Genomic DNA, 15,997 nt, shown 5'->3' with positions numbered 1-15,997 from the left:
TAGCACCAGTGACAGCTGCTCTCCACCCGATCCCCCCCCCGCCGCCCACCTTTCCAGCCACCAAACTGGATGGCCTCCCCAACCAGCTGACACCTGCAGAACCCTTCCTTTGCCTGTTGGATGTTGGCTTCTTTGTCAACACCAGCTGCCCACCCCTCCTGCGGCCCACACGGGACGTGGACCTCATCCTGTCGCTGGATTACAACCTCCATGGAGCTTTTGAGGTGGGCATCGGGCAGGCTTGGGGGGGTGGGCAATGCCAGGCCTGGCCTCAGCTGGCCCGACATTCCTGACTCTGGAGAGATCCGCTTTGGAGTCTGGTTTCTGGGACAGCTTCCCTTAGGGGCCGTGATAGCGATGCTGTGAATGAAAGGCTGTGGGTTCTGTGAACTCTCCCCCAGGGGAACTTACTCTGCTCAGAAAGTTGGCGTGATGGGAAGCTGGCAGTGTTTTAAAATGTATTTTATTTTAAACGTACCTGCACCCTGTTTGGTCCTGAACCCCTGGGGCTCCTTGTTTTGAGTTTCTGTGTTGGTCCCGGGAAGGATTTTGTCTCCCAGTTGCAGAACCTGGGAGTTGTTAGCAGCCCGGCTCCATTGACACCAAAGGGGCTGCCATAGAAGGGCTGCCAGGTTTAGAACATTGACCAAGCCTGGCCTGTTGGGTCCACTAGCGTCTGGCTTGGCATCTGGGCACTCAGTCCCGCGTCTTAGCAGACCTCCACGTTCAGTCAGTCCAGAGTGGAGGACACTGGGAGCCCATGGGCCCATCCCGCTGATGCCTTTTCTGCCCACCCTACAGCAGCTGCAGATCCTGGATCGGTTCTGCCAGGAGCAGGGCATCCCATTCCCATCCATCTCACCCAGCCCCGAGGAGCAGCGCCAGCCCCGGGAGTGCCACCTCTTCTCGGACCCTGCCCGCCCTGACGCCCCTGCTGTGCTGCACTTCCCGCTGGTCAACGCCTCCTTCCGGGAGTACTCAGCCCCAGGTGAGCCACCATTCTCTGGAGCCCTCCTCTATCCTCCACCCAGGTGACCCCAAACCCGCCCTCCATCCCCAGTGAGGTTGCCTCCCATGGCCGGCCTGCACTCTCTCCACAGGGGTCCGGCGGACGGCCGAGGCGCAGGAGGCCGGGGAGGTGAACCTGTCTTCATCCGACTCCCCCTACCACTACTTGAAGGTGACTTACAGCCGGGAGGACATGGACAAGCTGCTCCGCCTGACGCATTACAACATCTGCAACAACCGGGAGCAGCTGCTGGAGGCCCTGCGTGCGGCCGTGCGGCGGCGCAAGCAGCGCCGGGCCAAGTGATGGGCGGGAGGGTGCCACGCCCCAGCCCCACGGCCCCTGACTTTTTCAGGCTCCCTTCTTGGCCGCCTTGCTGCTCTGGTTGAGTTGGGGTGGAGACCGTCGTCACCAAGTTCAGAGCCTCTGGCAGTTTGGACGGCCCTGTTGTGGTCGCCAGCCCTCTGAGGGGCTCACGAAGGTGCCTAGCACCACCCAGACGTGGCACTGAAGCCACCAGCACCCCTGCCACGGACACCCTGGGGTAGGTTGAGGGTTTTAAACAGGGGCTGGGGCCTCGTCTCCATGATGTGGCAGTGGGGGTAAGTGGGGTGGTCTGGGCCAGATTTGTGTATGCACCCAAAACCCCGTGACCTGAGTGTCCTTTCCCTTCCTTGCTACCTTGAGTAGCTGTACAGAGTGAAAGTAGAGCATTTTATGTATTACAGAGGCCCGTACAAACGTGAGGCATTATGGAGATTACTGTCATTGCTTCCAAGAAGGGACACGTCATCCCACCTCTTGGTTACCCAGGGCAAGGACTGGTTTAGGAAACAAAACCTCTCCCCAGACACCTTATAGAGCTGGCAAGTCAGCCTGGGCTTCCCCTGAAGAGCAGGCTGTGAGCTCATGGCAGTGTCTACTCCACTCCGGCCCACTCTCTCCAAGCAGAGAGGTGGCCAGTTTAGCCTGGGGGGTGGGTCTTGCTGCTGCAGCCCTGGCCCTGCCCAGGTGACTTGCAGGCAGTGACAGCCAGCACCCCTGTCTTCCTCACCCAGGGACTCAGGCAAAGGGCTGCTTCCTGTCCCATGACTGATAGGGGTGGGCCAGACCTGGGATCAGATGCACCAAAGACAGACCAGTGCTAACGGCGTGACTTCAGCAAGCTCGGACCTTGGTGGGGCCTGTCTCCTAACCGTCTATTCCAGATGTTGGTCCCAGGGGTCTGATAGCTGGGTCTCCTGGTCCCCTTGAGGGTGTCCTCGCTTATAGCCCTGAGGTTTGGTGCCACCTACAGGTTCGCTTCAGGGCCCAGACCTGTTGGGAGAACAGGGAGGTGGAGTGAATTTAGGGCCTAGCTTCCCCGGAATCTTCTCCAAGCACTGGTGCCCCAGGCCTTTGCACCTCCTCCTAACATTGATGTGGGCGGTGGCTACTGGGAGGCAGCTGCAGGAGGGACCATGATGTGCGGGGGGCATGGGAGATGACTGGTTCCCATGATGCAACTCACTACCTCTGTGTTCCCTGGGCATGTGGCTGGAGGCACAGAGCAGAAGACATGGCTGCTCTGATGACCTTAGAAGCCACCATGTCCTGGAGAGGGCCTGTTGACTCAGCAGCACATCATCTGAATCATAAATTGGAAGCTGTGGGTCCTGCAGGAGTGGATAATTATACCAGACACCACGACTGGCTGCCACCCCTGCTGTGATGTGATTCCTCAGGCACAAGGCTGTGTGTGGAGTCTATGTACTGTGTCACTGTGTGTAGGTCTGTTCTGCGTGTGAACCTGTGTGTGGGTCTTGGGGTCTACGGGTGTGTGTCTGGGTGACATCCTGGCTTCTGGGCTCTCTGGGATAGTAAGGCTCCTCCCCTTCCCCCCCTGGAGCAGGGACCTAGTCCTTGGACTGGGGAAAAGCTGGGAGGATGGAGACAGAGAGTGGGGACAGGAGCAAGGGTACAGGAGGGGCCTGGCATCCTTGCAAGCGGTGCTGCATCTTGGAGAGGAAGGACAGGAGAGCAAGGAGGGGGAGAGTGTGTGGGCGCCCGGGAGGCTTCCTGGTGTGTGCAAAGGGAAGCTGGGTACACTCACCGTGGGTCTGGCCTGAGCAAGACAGCCGGCGGGAGCCTCGTGCAGTTTCCTCTGCGGGAGCCCACGGGCCAAGGGTGGCTGTCGGCGCAGTCGTGCCTCCCTTGGCGAGGAGGGTGGGGGGCAGCCGGGGAACCTGGGGGGAAAGGGAGCCTCAGGTCTGGACTCTCGTCACTGCTGAGACCGTGACAGGGTGGGGGTGGCCCCACACCTGAGCAGTGTAGTTTGAGTCCTAGGACCTTCCCTGGGCTTAAGAGGGCAGCGTCTGTGCCAGTCATGGGGGCTCCGGACTCCCGCCCACACACCCAGGTGCCCTACCTGAGCGGAGCGGCTGGGCCGAGCACCCTCTCAGCAGAGCGCTCAGCCGGGAAGCCCAAGGGTCTGGCTCGGAGCTCTGGGCTCAGGCTGGGGGCTGCAGAGCCAAGGAAGAACAGCGGTTAGCCTGGCCCGGGGGTTGGCCACCTGCAGCAGCAGACTCCATGCCTGCTCCTTCCTCCTTGCCATGGCTTGAAATCCTACCCCCAAGCTGATGGTATTAAGAGGAGGGGCCTTGAGGTGACTTCCTAGTCTCCAGAACTGTGAGAAGTAAGTGTCTGTTGTTCAAGTCCTACCCAGCCTGTGGTATCTTTGTTATAGCGGCCCGAACGGTCTAAGAGGCACCTGCTTCTGGCCGCTCCGCACACACCAAGCCTTACCCACGCTGAGAGGCAGCCCAGGCCCAGCACTCGGGGGCAGGTTCCCCCAGTGCATCCGGCCTCCTGGAAGACAATGCCGATGGGCTCAGGGAGGCTTAGCCTGGAGAAGCTCAGGTCTCTTTGGGATTCTGGAAGGACAGCCTCAGGGAGATCCCAGGGGAACAGACACAGTGTAAGGAACAGAGCCAGGAACCCAGAGGGACTCCCAGGTGGGGCCCCTAAACGCGCTCTCCACACGGAGCCTGTCAGACCACAATGATGAAAGATTTCTGGTCTAAGGGGTGCTTTCTGTGTATTCCTCCTAGCAGTAGAGCTGGGCTTGGCCACTGTCTGTAAGACACCCCAAGGGAGGTGCGTTCAGAGCTGTTTGAAGACTACAAGGTTAGGGAAGGCCTCATTAGTAGAGCAGAGCATGGGGAAGCCCATGAAGATCCTTGAGGGAAGGGCTCAGGGGAGTCAGACTCCAAAGTGGGTGAACAGAACTGGGAGGCTGTCAGGGCATCAAGCCTGGCTCTACTTCTACTAATTAGCTATGTGATCTCTGGCAAGTTGCCTACCCTCTCTGGGCCTTAAATTGAGAAAAAAACTCCCACTTACCTCTCAGGCACAGAGATAGTAGATGTGAAACTTCCAAGGACGCATCCAGTGCCAGCAGCTTGGGGCCCAGGGAATCAATGCCCCTCGCGCCTGCTCCGTTCCCCAGGCTTCCCCTGGAGCCTGCCTGCTGCGCTGCTCGGGGCTCCATGCCAGCTCTCAACCTGCCCTTCAGATGGTGCTGCAAATGGTCTCTACCGCAGGCAGCCTGCGGCCCAGTCATGAGCCCAGCTGCCTCCAGCCCCCTCAGCTGCCCTTGGGGGGCTGTGCCTGTCAAGTCAGCGTGTCTCTCCCCTGACATGGCGCTCACCTTAAGGGGAAAGTGTGTTTTCCATCTTGGTGATCCCTTGGTCTCTCACGCTGGGCTTCTGCGAGGTCAAGGGTGGCTGTGGAAGCCGCGTCCTGAGGAGAAATGAGCGGTAGAGTTTACCACGGCTGTCTCTGCTCTTCCCTGTGGGTCCTTCTTTGTCCTCTGCCTGCCCACCCACTGCCCAGTACCTTGGTTGCCATCCACTCGTCCTGGAGCAGGCTCGGGCAGCTGTCTCCCTGCCGCCACGAGGCCCCAGGGCAGCCGTCCCTGGGGCTCACGCTGGGCTGTGGAGAGAAGGCGTGAGGCTGCATCAGCCTCGCCAAAGCCTGACTCTGTGTCTCCAGAGGCTCCCAGGGAAAGGACTGGACTGGACCAAGGTGCCCACGGGGAAGAGGGAGCCAGGGGGTAAACTTCCAGGGAACCCAGGAAGAGGAAGATGAGGGGCGCACCCCAACTTGGGCGAGGACAGAAGCTGCGAAGTGGCCCCGGAGAGCCAGACTGTCCAGTTGCTGCGGTGGGCACCACAACTCGAGCCCGCCAGGCCCCGCTGCCCTCTGAGCCCTCAAGTGGCTCTGTGGAGGGCAGCTGCTGCGGAAGCAGTTTCCGGGCATTTCCCTGGCTCCTCCCAGGCAGGAGCTCCTACGTAAGCTCCAAAAGTCCCCATGGCAGGGGCACCCTTTGCATCCTGAAATCGCAAGATGGGGCCCAGGAAACATTGTGACCAGCTTAGAGGCCAGGGGCCCCCTCTGGAAGGTGGGCGAGGCATCTAACCCTCCCCAACCTTCTCATCCCTGGTGACCCCCCTGGTCCCTGGTACTGCAGTGCTGGCTCGGGGTGTGGGCTCCCTACCCCGACGGTCCCTGCCGCGCTCTCCAGGGAGACAGTGGTGGCAAAGGGTATGTGAGGCCTGACGGGGACACGTGGCTGCAGCTGTGCTGTCTCGGTCAACTGTGCTCCGGGCCACCAGCTTCCCAAGGGCTCTGCTGGAGGGAGGTCAGCCCGCTGCCACCTCTCCCAGCTTTCAGCTCATTCACCTGTGGCTTCTGTTCCACCTTCGGGAGGGGAGCCAGGGGAGCCAGGCCAGGGCTCTGGGGGCTCCATGCCCCAGCCTCTCCTCCCCACGTGCCTCCCACCCAGAGAGCCCCCGTGTCCTCACTGTTCTTCATCTTTTCCTGCTCCAGCTATCCCAGTGCACACGGCACCCTAGCCTACCTGGAGATGTGGGCAACAGGACGTGACAGCCAGCAAGGGAAAGAATAGGGCTTTCCTGAAGGGTCAGATGTGGGCTCAGCGCCTGGAGAGAGCCTGACTCTCGGGCTGAGACCAGGACCGCCCACCCCCATGGGCCCCCAGGCCCCTATCTCCCAGTGCACCCTCATTTCAACCTCCGCTCACCCCTGCCTTCCTCTGCAGTTGAGCAAACTTCTCCTCCTGGGCAGCCGGCAGCCAGCAGCTTTTCTAAGTCCTGGTGTCTGCGGAGCAGCCACTCCACATCTGACACCGAGCGCTGGGGAGAAGCAAGCCAGGGTACCGCCCAGCCCTCGGGGGTGCAGAGAGCCATTCCCTCACCCTCTGCAACCTGGCCAGGGGCCCAGGGTGCAGGGGAGCAGCAGGATCTGCCCTTGGCTGTAGCTGCCAGACGGTGCAGCCAGCTAAGGGGCAGGGCCTCGGCTCACCCTGCAGTTGGGGTCCAGCAGGAGGTCCTCCCGGCACGCCAGCCAGGCCTCGGCCTGGTCCAGCCACTGCTGCAGCTTCTGCAGACGCCAGCTCCCCTCACAGCGCTCCCAGTGCAGGGCCCAGGCCTCCCTGAGTGCCCGCGGCCGACCGTCCAGCTCCTGCAGGCACTCTGTCATCTGCGGGGGCGGGGCACTGGGGGCGAGATGCTTAGGCAGAGCCACGGGGTGGGGCAGGGCTGGAGCACCCAGCAGAGGTGTCAAGGGAAGACCGTGAGGCCTGCACCCTCCCTGTCTCTGCCCCCCTCTCTCCGCCCCCTGCCTGGCCTTGTGCTCCTGCTCAGGGTTCCGAGGCCTTGGGTAACTGGGCTGTGCGCCCAGCTCAGCCCCAGACCCATCTCTGTGCTCGTCCCTCCAGGGACATGAAGCGGCCATTGTCCACTGGCTGCTGCCCTTCCTGCTGTACATCCTGGGCTCTTGACGGCAGTGCCCCTTGATTTGTTGCCCCAGCTCCTCCAGCAGCTCCAGGAGCCACTCGGTCCCAGACACATCCCCAGCCAGCTCCTCTGAGGACACCAGCCCCTGCTTCTCCTGAGCCCATGCTCTGCAGGGCAGGGAGGGGAAGCTGCTGTCAGGGCCAGGAGGGCAGACTGTGGTGGGGGGCAGGGCATGAGCTGCATAGGGAGATGGGGACTATAGCCCCCCAAAGAGCTGGGGTGACCCCCGCCCTGCAGGGCAGAGCTGAGCCAACAGCCGGGGCAGGATGCCACCTACAGCAGTTCCCGACAGCGTCCGAGGAAGGCGTGGCCCTGGGCAGCCTCCTCCAGCTGCCGACCCCGCTCCTGGACCTTGGCATTCAGGGTGGCCCAGGCCTCCTGCACCTCAGCCAGTTGCTTTGGCCAGGCCCTCCTGAGCCACAGGGTGTAGCTGGCCCAGCTGGCAGGGCTCCATCTGCACCTGGGCCCCCTCCTTTTCCATTGCTGCCAGTCCCCCCTGCAGCCAGAATCGGGCCTTACCCCCTGGCAACCCGATGCCTCTGCTCCTTTTCAGGGAGCACCCATCCACTCTGAGAAGCCCACCTCCACAGCCCGGGCATGCAGGGCCTCCCTTCCCACCTCTGGGGTCCCCTCACCCAGGGGAGGAGGTCAGACGGGCAGCCCATGGGGCATGGACCCTTACCTCCAGGCATCTGTGCTGTTGCTGCAGGGTCTGCACCGGCGCTGGGCTGCGGCCACAGGCATCTCTTGCCACCGGGGCCGCCTTCTCCTGCATCCAGCCCTGGAGCTCGGCTGCTACCTGCTCAAAGCCGCAGACCTCATGGGCCATGGCCAGGTTCTGAGAGAGGAGGGCGGGCCTGCTCCGGCCAGGGTCCTCTCTCCCTGGAGATGTAACCTTCCGGGCCACTTCCTTTTAAACAAGGAGGTCCATGGGGCTTGGTGACTCGTTCATGACCACCGGGTACAGGAAATGTCCCAGATGTGGCAGCTGCTCTGTGAATGTGTGATGTTACTGATGACGGGGTAGGGCCCTGGGGGATTCTGTGAGGAGAGGGTCTTCAGTGCCCAACTCATGAGACGGGCAGAGGTGGGGGCTTGGAAGCAGGTGGGAATGAGTCCACAGGAGGGAGGACGTTCTTTTGGGGGCATCTGGCTGAGATGAAGAGGGTCGCCTCAGGAGGCTGCCTGGCCAGGACGCTCAGAGGAGGTATCCCTGGGCTGCAGGCTCTGTCAGGGGCTCGGGGACCTGGACTGCTTTTCTAGAAACTACCAGCTGTGGCTGAGAGTGAAGGTCATGGAGAAACGCTGGGGATGCCCTCAGCACACAGATCCACTCAGAGCATTTAGATGAGAAGAGTGAATGGCTGGAGCGGTCTTGCCCAGTTAGTGGGTGTGGTGAAGGACAAGAGACCAACGGGGCCTGTGTCTTAATAAACCTGAAGCCTATGTTTGGAGGGGGCTTTGCGGGGGGGCGGGGGTCAGGAGCTGGCCAGACATGCTTCCTGTTTCTCTCTGGAGGTGTGAGCTGCCAGGGGGAAACCAAATCGGTGGAGAGACTCGGAGAGGGCTGGAGGTGGAAGACTGCGACTTTTGATCTGCTTGGCACTGGGAGTTGGAGGCAGCCACCTTGCTCCACACACAGGCACACAGACACGGTGGGGCTGCCTGTCCCTGGCCCAGGCAGATTACACACACAGCTGTCCCAGCCCCTTGGCTGCCCCTGGCTGAGACTGAGGGCACCTACCTGTGTGTGGATTTTCACTGCCCGGTCCAGTCTCTCCCAAATGGCCTCGATGTGACTCCGCTGCCCTTGAATCTGGGGAGAGCACCTGGGTGCTGCCCATTCCAAGGAGCCTGCCTGCTTCCACAGGGCCTGCACATTGGCCTGTCCCAGGCTCTGGACTTCCTTTTTGAAAGCATCGAACTTCTCTTCCAGCAGCTGCAGGGTGCAGGGCCAGGAAGGTCACTCTGGAGGTGGCATCCAGCAGCTCTCAAAGCTACTGGAGGGCTCAGCAGTATCTGCCACTCCTGATGTCCCTCGGCCCTGCCTCTAGGACCACGGGGATCCTCCCAGAGCCCCCCACTTCCTGTGTGGCCCCCTCCCCCTTCTCCGCCCTTGTGGGCCACTCAATCTACTCTCCTCCAGGTTCGCTCAGGAGTGCCTCACCTTGACGGCCTCCAGGTCCTGCCTGTAGTCCTGGGACTCGGCAGTGGCCACCTTTGCTGGCCAGCCAGGCGTCCAGGAGCAGGGCTTCCCGCTCCAGTTGGTGGAGCTGCAGCTGCTCCCGAAGGCCTTGCCCCCTGCCCTCTGCTCTCTGCAACAGCCCTGAGTGGGTGTCCCTCACTGCGAGCATCAGGGCGAGCAACTTGGGGCTGCGGCAGGAAGGACAGTCTGCCTGGAGCCCTTCCTCTCCAGGCTGGACCGGCCTCGTGCCTCTGTAGGGAGAGCCCCTCCCTGCTCCTCCCTATTTGGGCCTGGCTCCAACGCACATTTCTGGGTTCTGCCCGCTCTCAAGGAGGGCTGCTGTCTGCTGCAGCCTCTCGATGCGTGTGCTGAACCCCTCCAGGTCTCTCCTGGTGGCCTCCAGCCACCGCAGAAAGGCCTGCGTGGCTCCGGCACTCTGGCCCATATCCTCAATGTCCCGTTCTTGAACACAGCCCCATTCTTCCAGCCAGGATCCTGCCTCTGGGAGCTGGGGTGACATAGAGGACAGGTTTCCCTGGGTGATGCCCTCCAGGGCTCCCAACTTTGAGTTCATGGCCTCGAGATTTAGAGCATTGAGTGGTTCTCAACTTGGCCGATGGGGATCACCTGAGAGTTTTAACAATTGGCTATGCCTGGCTCTCACCCCTTAAGATTCTGATTTGGTCTGGAATACAGCTGAGTGTCAGCACTTCTTAAAAGTTCCGGGTGATACTGATGTGAAGCACTGATTGAGAATCATTGGTTTAGAAAAAAACAGCAAAACCAAACCAAACCAAACCCAGTGGGCCGTTTCCTGGGAAACATGCTGAAGGAAGATCTTGGGGACAGGAGACAACTTAGTGGAGGTGACAGAAGATGCACAGAGACCCTGGAGCCCCACCTGGGCATTACCTTCCAGCCCTGCCTACCCTCTGGGTGTCCTCAGGACCAGCCCCCACCCTTTCGTGCCCCATCACACTCCCTCACCTCCATCATGAACTGCTGGGCCTCCTGAGCCTGCTGCAGCCGCTGTCGCCTCTGCGTAGCCTCTGCCTGCAGGCGGCCCACGGCATCCTCCAGCTGCCGCGCCCGGGCAGCCACGTCACGGGCAGCAAAGTGCCCAGCCTGCACCAGCTCGTGCCCTGCGCCCACCGCCGCCTGGGTCAGAGCCTCAGGGCTGCTCATCTCAGTCTCCAGGTTCTGCAGAGTCGGAGGAAGACGGGGGATGCTCCCGGGTGCTCCTCGGGGAACCCAGAGTCACGTCTCAAGCCCGGTGGGATCCCACAGCTGCCCCCAGAGAGAACCCTGCCCCTGTGACCACCAAAGAATCCAGGGAGAAGCTTCCAGCCCGAGGCGACTGACGATGGCCCCGCCCCTCCCGCTGGGCCAACACCTGGCACTTCTCCTGCAGGCGCTGCAGGGCACTGGGGCTCTGGCCGCAGTCCCGAGCAGCCGTCAGGGACAGCTTCTCCCGCACCCAGGCCATCTCCTCGTCAGTGTCCTTGAAGGACTGCAGGAGGAGGCTCCGGGCCTCCAGGGCTGTCCTGCGCTCCCTCAGGGGCGCCCGCTGGCTCTCAAACCTGCAGCAGTGGAGGGCGGGCCCGGGGCAGGGGGCACCCTGGTCGTCAGGATCAGGGCCACACTGTGACCTGCACACCAGCTTGCCCGCTCTGTGCCCCTCACCATGGGCAGGGAGGGCCCCGAGGAGCCGAGCTGGGGGATAGAGAGGAAGAACGGCTTTACCGCTGAAGCAGCCGCTGGGCCTGCTCTTCCACATCTTGGGCCAGGCAGTGGCCTTCCCAGGCAGAATGTGAGGTGGGCACGAGAGGGAGAATCTAGAGCTGCACCCAGCCCACTCCAGGGCCGCACAGCCTCACCTCACGGGCCTCCTGTAGCTTGGCTGCCTTCCTCTGGCAGTTGGCCTGTAGCTCCTTCCAGACTTCTCTCAGCTCCTGCAGCCACTCCTGCATGGTCTCTGAGGATGTGAGGCCATCCCGCAGCAGCCTCTGCCCCTCCTACAGCCACAACATGGCACACACCTCATGGACTCAGGACTGCTGGTGTCAGGGCACTTGTGTTGGCTCCAACCACCAGCCCCACAGCTGCAGAGTCTGTGGGCTAGCTGTGTGATCTTGGGCAAGTTCCTTAACCTCTCTGAGCTCATTTTCCTTATCCATGTAATGGAGATAATAATGGGTATTTTGTTTAAATGAGATCCAACATTTCAAATACTTAGCAGGGCACTTTATATCACAGAGAGGCAGCCTGGGGTTGGGGCCTGCCCTTTGCAGGTGGAAGAGGGTAAACTTAAAAGGTGTTATACTTTGACTCCTACACGAACAGGACTGCTGGCTACATACCCTGACTCTGTCCTCTGATGTCTGTCCAAGAGAGCTGTTAAAACCATCACGCCAAAACACCATCTTTAAAATTCTTGAAAAGGCACTATTTTTGGAGGGTGCCCAGGGAAGCCACTGCGTCTCATGGCCCTTTGGTGCTTAGCACGGCATCTGTATGCAGAAAGCACTCGAAGGTCGGCCATCCACAGCTGTGATTCGGAGCCAGCTGCCAGGGCTCTGTGGGGTCACCCCCTGCTCTGGCCTGTAAGCCCATCCCTGGTCCCCAAGACCTCACCGTCTGCAGCCTTTGCTGGTGGTGTACACTCGTGTCCTGCGCCTGGAGATTCTGCGGCCGCCGCAACTGTGCCTGCAGCCCGGCTGGGTCCTGCCAGCCCTCTTCCAGGACCACCAGGTTCTTCTCCCTCAGCCATGCGGCCACCTGGGCACACCGGGAGGAACAGGCCCTGCTGCCTAGGGCTCTCCTTTCCCATAACCTCTGGGCTGCCCCGAGGAAGAGTGGTTTGTCCCGGGGGCAGCCCCTTCTCTCACCACAACCACTCCCCACGCCGGCCAACCTCGTAGGAACCCTGCAGGAAAGGCTGCAGCTGCCCGAGCTCCTCCAGCTGGTGGCGACAGGTCCTGGCTTGCTGCAGGAGTGCCTCTTTCCTGCCGGAAGGAGGGTGTCAGGGGCCTCAGGTCTGCTCACTGGGCTGTTATGGGTGTGTGTGTGTGTGCACACGCATGCACACACACGTGCATAGGTGTGCCCTTCCAGCCCAGGACAGCCTTTCTTGTGTATCAGTATACCCTGAGTCTGTCTCCTCCTGCTGGGGCTGCCAAAGGGTGTGGAGGGCAGAGGAGATGCAGAGAGTCTTGATGGAATGAAAACAGCCCCCTAGAGGATGCCAGAAGCCTTAGAGGGAGGGGATCAAGACGGCACTGTCCTGGGGGACAGCCGGGCCTGCCAGGAACCACCTAAGGGGGCTGGGGGAGGGGGGCAGGGAGTGTTGACAGAGACCAGCAAACCCACATTTTCCATCTGTCAATCAAAGACCTCGGGTACCCAGGTGGGGTCCACCTGCAGGGAAGAGGAGGGCATGGCCGCCAGGGCACCAGCCCAGAAGCCACAAACACAGTGGGCCCTGGTGGGCTCTCTGGGAAGGACGGAGACCCCCACCAATCTGGAATCCAGCTTTTGGCCAAATCTGCCTTGATCTAAACGTCTGAGGGGCTGGACAAGGCAGCTGAACCAGATGGACTTTTATGTGGAAAAAAGGCAGAGACTGGAGTCTCATAGCTGTGCCGGCTTCAGTTAAATGAGCATAAGACATATGCCAACCCCCCTGAGTGCCAGGCACCACACCGGGACATCAAGGATTCCTTTCTCATCCTGACCACAACCCTAAGGGGCAGGTATTTTTATCCCCTCACTGTAGACATGAGACTCTGTGAGGAATCTGCCCCAAGTCCCGCTGTGAGAGGGCAGCGCAGAAACTCAGTGCCGTCTGGCTAACTGCTGTGCTCTGGTATTGCCATTTCATGAGGTCATCTCTCTTGTAGTTTCTTAAGCATGTGCTTCTTTTTAAAAGTCCCCTTTATCTCAGCTGAGTGACCATGTGCTGTTTGACTCCATAACAGGTTGACACACTGCAGGGTCAGGAGCGCTGGGGCCCTGGCATCTGAACTCAGCCCCTGGAAAAGCCTGGTGAGCCCAGGCTAAGGGATACAAGGGCAAGGGAAGAGCCTGATGCCTGTGCCAGCCCGCCCACGGCTCCCGCAGCCAGAGCCAGAGGTACCTCAGGAGCATGGCCTGGCACCAGCCCAGGGCACCCTGGGTCTCAGGCTGTCCACCCTGGTGCAGGCTGCGGGTGGAGGCTTCCAGCGCGCTGATCGCCTCCGCCTGTGCCTCCAGGTCTCGCTCATGCATCTTCTGCTTCCACAGCAGTGTTTCCACGTCAATCAAGGAGTCCTGGGAAGCGATACTGTCTACAGGGATGCCCCCTCCCAGTCCCAAGCTATCTACTTTCCTACCAGACACATCCCCCCAATCCCTCAAGGCTGTATCTGGCTTTAGGGCAGCGATTCTCAGCCAGGAAAGGCATGGGGAATAAGGGTCAAGTGTTAGAATTTCCAGGGCAGGTGGAGCTCCTCCACATAACAGGGACACCCTCTCCTCTGCACTCCCAGTAAGGCTACGTCAGCACAGGAAACGGCTCCTGATCATCCTCTGAGGACCCCCATGAGTCAGGCTTGCCTGCCACAGGGGTTGGGACAGTTGTGGGAAAAGCAAACCTCTGGGTGTAAGGAAGTGAGGGGGGCAGAGGAGAGAGGGGTGTTGGGAAAAGGAGGCAAGAATGCGTCAAGGGCCACAGGCTCACCCTCTGAGCTCCCACAGAGGGCCCAGACCCAGATGCATAAGAACTGCCAGCGATGGACGGGTAAGCCACTGCTCAGTGACCGGCGTGCTTGAGGGTCGGGAGATGCCCTTGGCCTGGGGAGCTCTGGCGGCACTGGCTGGTTTGATCTCTAATGCTGCCCTGGCAAACGCTCCCTCACTCCTGCTGGGCACCTACCCCGAGACCCTCACTGGCTGGGCAGGCTTCCAGGCTGCAGAGCCAACTTTCCACCTGCTCCACAGAGCTCAGAGCCAGCTGTTGAGAAAGGAAAAGGCAAGAGGAAGTGAGCAGAGGGTCCAGTCACTGCAGGTGGAGTGACCCTGTTGGTGGCCCAGTGGGAAACCCGGGACCTGGGGCCTGGCTCAACAGAAGGAGTCCACAGCAGGCAAGATTTGTCGTGGGTGAGCTGAGTGGTAGGCGGTGGGTGGTGGTGGGAAAAGCCCCTGGCACGGCAGCCTCTCTGGCTTTGGCTCTGACGAGGGGCAGTGGGTTTAGTACAGGCCCCAGGGGTGGGGGCGGGATGGAGGCTGCTACCTGTAGCTCCAAGGCCTGATGCAGCTGGAGCTGGTGTTCCTGCCAGACCCCTTCCAGGCTGTTCAGCTCCTGGTCTAAACCAGCCGGGGCCTGGCGGATGTCGGGGGTGGATGGGTGCCCGGCGGCAAGCAGTCGTTGCCCAGTGCTTCGGGCCAGGCTGATGCTGTCTGTTTGGGCATCCAGCTCGGCCTGTAAGAGGACTGGGCTCAGATCCCAGAGGCTGAGGCTTCCTGAGTGGGAGGGAAGAGGCCCAGTGGGAGGGAGGAGAGGTGGGGAAGACCACTGAGGGGGTTAGAGGGAAGAGGAGAAAGGCAGAGGTAGCCGATGCAGAAAGAACCCAAGAGAAAAGTGGGATCACAGTAAGGGGGAGGCCAGAGAGAAGGCAAGATCCCAGGAAGGGCCTCAGGGTCTGGGCCGCTCACCTTGCGATCCTGGCGTTCCTCCAACATGCTCTGGACATCCGCGAGGCTGCTGGGGGTGCTCTGGGCGTCCATCTCAGCTCGCAGCCTCTGGGCCCAGATCAGCAATTCCTGCAGCGTTGCCTGCCGCTTCTGAGCTTGGTGCAAGGCATCCAGCGGCTCCTTCCTGCCACAGGGTTCATCAGCTAGTCCTAGGGCCTCTGAGCCCCTTTCCCCCGCCAGTGCCTTCTGTCCCTGAAGCCCCTCAGCCAAAGAAGGGCCCATGGGCTGGGAATTAATAGGGTGGCGATACAGATGGTTATTAGAAGGATGGAGAAAGACTCTTAGGGAAGGGTGGGGATTGAGACGCTGCAGGGGATGGGTCAGCAAGAGCAGTGAGGGAAAGAGGCCTGGGGGTTTGTACCACTTCTGGGCCCCACTCCAGAGCTGCCACCAGCCGCCCATCATTGCCTGCTGCTTGCGGCAAGGGTGTGGGCGGCCTCAGGGCTTCTCTGGCAGAAGCGGCCTACCTCATGCTCTACAGGCTGTGAGGGAAGCCAGGGTCAGCGGCTGGGGCAGGGAGGCAGGTGGTGCTCAGGGGAGCCCAGCCTATGGTTGTACAGCTCAGTGGACCTGGCTGGCCCTCGGTCCCAAGCACGCCCCCGCCCCGCCGCATGCCTGCCCAGGGTCCCACGGAGGAGGTGCCTGGGCCTGAGGCCACCTCCACACCCAGCTTCACACCTCCACCTGGCCCTGGACGAGGCCTATTTCCTGCTCCACCTCCTCGTGTTTCCGCCTCAGCCTCTGCATGCTCTCCAGATCTTTCCCACAGTCCAGGGCCTGGACCAGGGTGGCCTGGGGAGGAAGGGGGCGTTATTATCAGCCTTTTCTCCAGCTCCTCCCTCACTGCAGAGGGGTCGCTGGCCACAGGGTTTCTGTGTGGGAAGCAAGCACCCAGCCTGATTCCCTTCCCAGGGCCCTCCGCGGGCTGGAGCAGGCCGCCGGCCCTGACCACAGGTTCCTTCCTTCTGGGAGGGAGGAAGGTTCCCAGGAGAGACTTGGGGCTGGAGTTTCGCTGGCGGTAGGAACCTCCACGGGTGTGCTGCTTCCACACGTATGGTCTCACTTGACCCTCGCTCCTTTGCAGGGAACTGAGATGGGCTGGCCTAGGTGAGGCAGGAACCAGAGGGGCAGTAAGAACAGAGCCCTCTGCATGCTCAGAACAGGGCGTCATGTGCTTCACAGCGGGCTTCTCAGGCCGCGTACAACTTCCCCACTCCC

General features: G+C 61.1%; 2 protein-coding genes across 7 annotated transcripts in view; one reads left to right on the top strand and one right to left on the bottom strand.

Annotated features, from left to right (window-relative positions):
* LOC112391147 (cytosolic phospholipase A2 beta-like) overlaps positions 1–2,695 on the top strand; it is an 18,487-nt gene extending 15,792 nt beyond the window's left edge. For all 6 annotated transcript variants that reach the window (XM_024732346.1, XM_024732344.1, XM_024732343.1 and 3 more), the window contains 3 exons: positions 58–224; positions 802–988; positions 1,101–2,695. In XM_024732346.1, coding sequence (XP_024588114.1) covers positions 58–224; positions 802–988; positions 1,101–1,312 — 566 coding nt within the window. In that variant the 3' untranslated portion in view covers positions 1,313–2,695. The remainder of the gene's footprint in view (positions 1–57; positions 225–801; positions 989–1,100) is intronic.
* SPTBN5 (spectrin beta, non-erythrocytic 5) overlaps positions 2,195–15,997 on the bottom strand; it is a 46,095-nt gene continuing 32,292 nt past the window's right edge. The window contains 29 exon segments of the mRNA XM_024732599.1: positions 2,195–2,323; positions 3,099–3,231; positions 3,414–3,507; positions 4,388–4,548; positions 4,695–4,786; positions 4,883–4,978; positions 6,090–6,140; positions 6,142–6,201; positions 6,371–6,547; positions 6,762–6,847; positions 6,850–6,971; positions 7,142–7,260; positions 7,262–7,360; positions 7,547–7,702; positions 8,609–8,803; positions 9,032–9,085; positions 9,087–9,237; positions 9,355–9,557; positions 10,037–10,249; positions 10,443–10,892; positions 10,894–11,064; positions 11,684–11,827; positions 11,964–12,054; positions 13,185–13,357; positions 13,962–14,039; positions 14,319–14,507; positions 14,741–15,201; positions 15,204–15,261; positions 15,458–15,571. Of these exon segments, the coding sequence (XP_024588367.1) occupies positions 2,273–2,323; positions 3,099–3,231; positions 3,414–3,507; positions 4,388–4,548; positions 4,695–4,786; positions 4,883–4,978; positions 6,090–6,140; positions 6,142–6,201; positions 6,371–6,547; positions 6,762–6,847; positions 6,850–6,971; positions 7,142–7,260; positions 7,262–7,360; positions 7,547–7,702; positions 8,609–8,803; positions 9,032–9,085; positions 9,087–9,237; positions 9,355–9,557; positions 10,037–10,249; positions 10,443–10,892; positions 10,894–11,064; positions 11,684–11,827; positions 11,964–12,054; positions 13,185–13,357; positions 13,962–14,039; positions 14,319–14,507; positions 14,741–15,201; positions 15,204–15,261; positions 15,458–15,571 (4,242 nt within the window). The 3' untranslated portion in view covers positions 2,195–2,272.

The sequence above is a fragment of the Neophocaena asiaeorientalis genome, unplaced genomic scaffold (genome assembly GCF_003031525.2).
Source record: "Neophocaena asiaeorientalis asiaeorientalis breed wild unplaced genomic scaffold, Neophocaena_asiaeorientalis_V1.1 scaffold119, whole genome shotgun sequence".
NCBI lineage: Eukaryota > Metazoa > Chordata > Mammalia > Artiodactyla > Phocoenidae > Neophocaena > Neophocaena asiaeorientalis.
The sequence above is the reverse complement of the archived record's forward strand: the minus strand, read 5'-3'. Positions and strand labels throughout refer to the sequence as shown.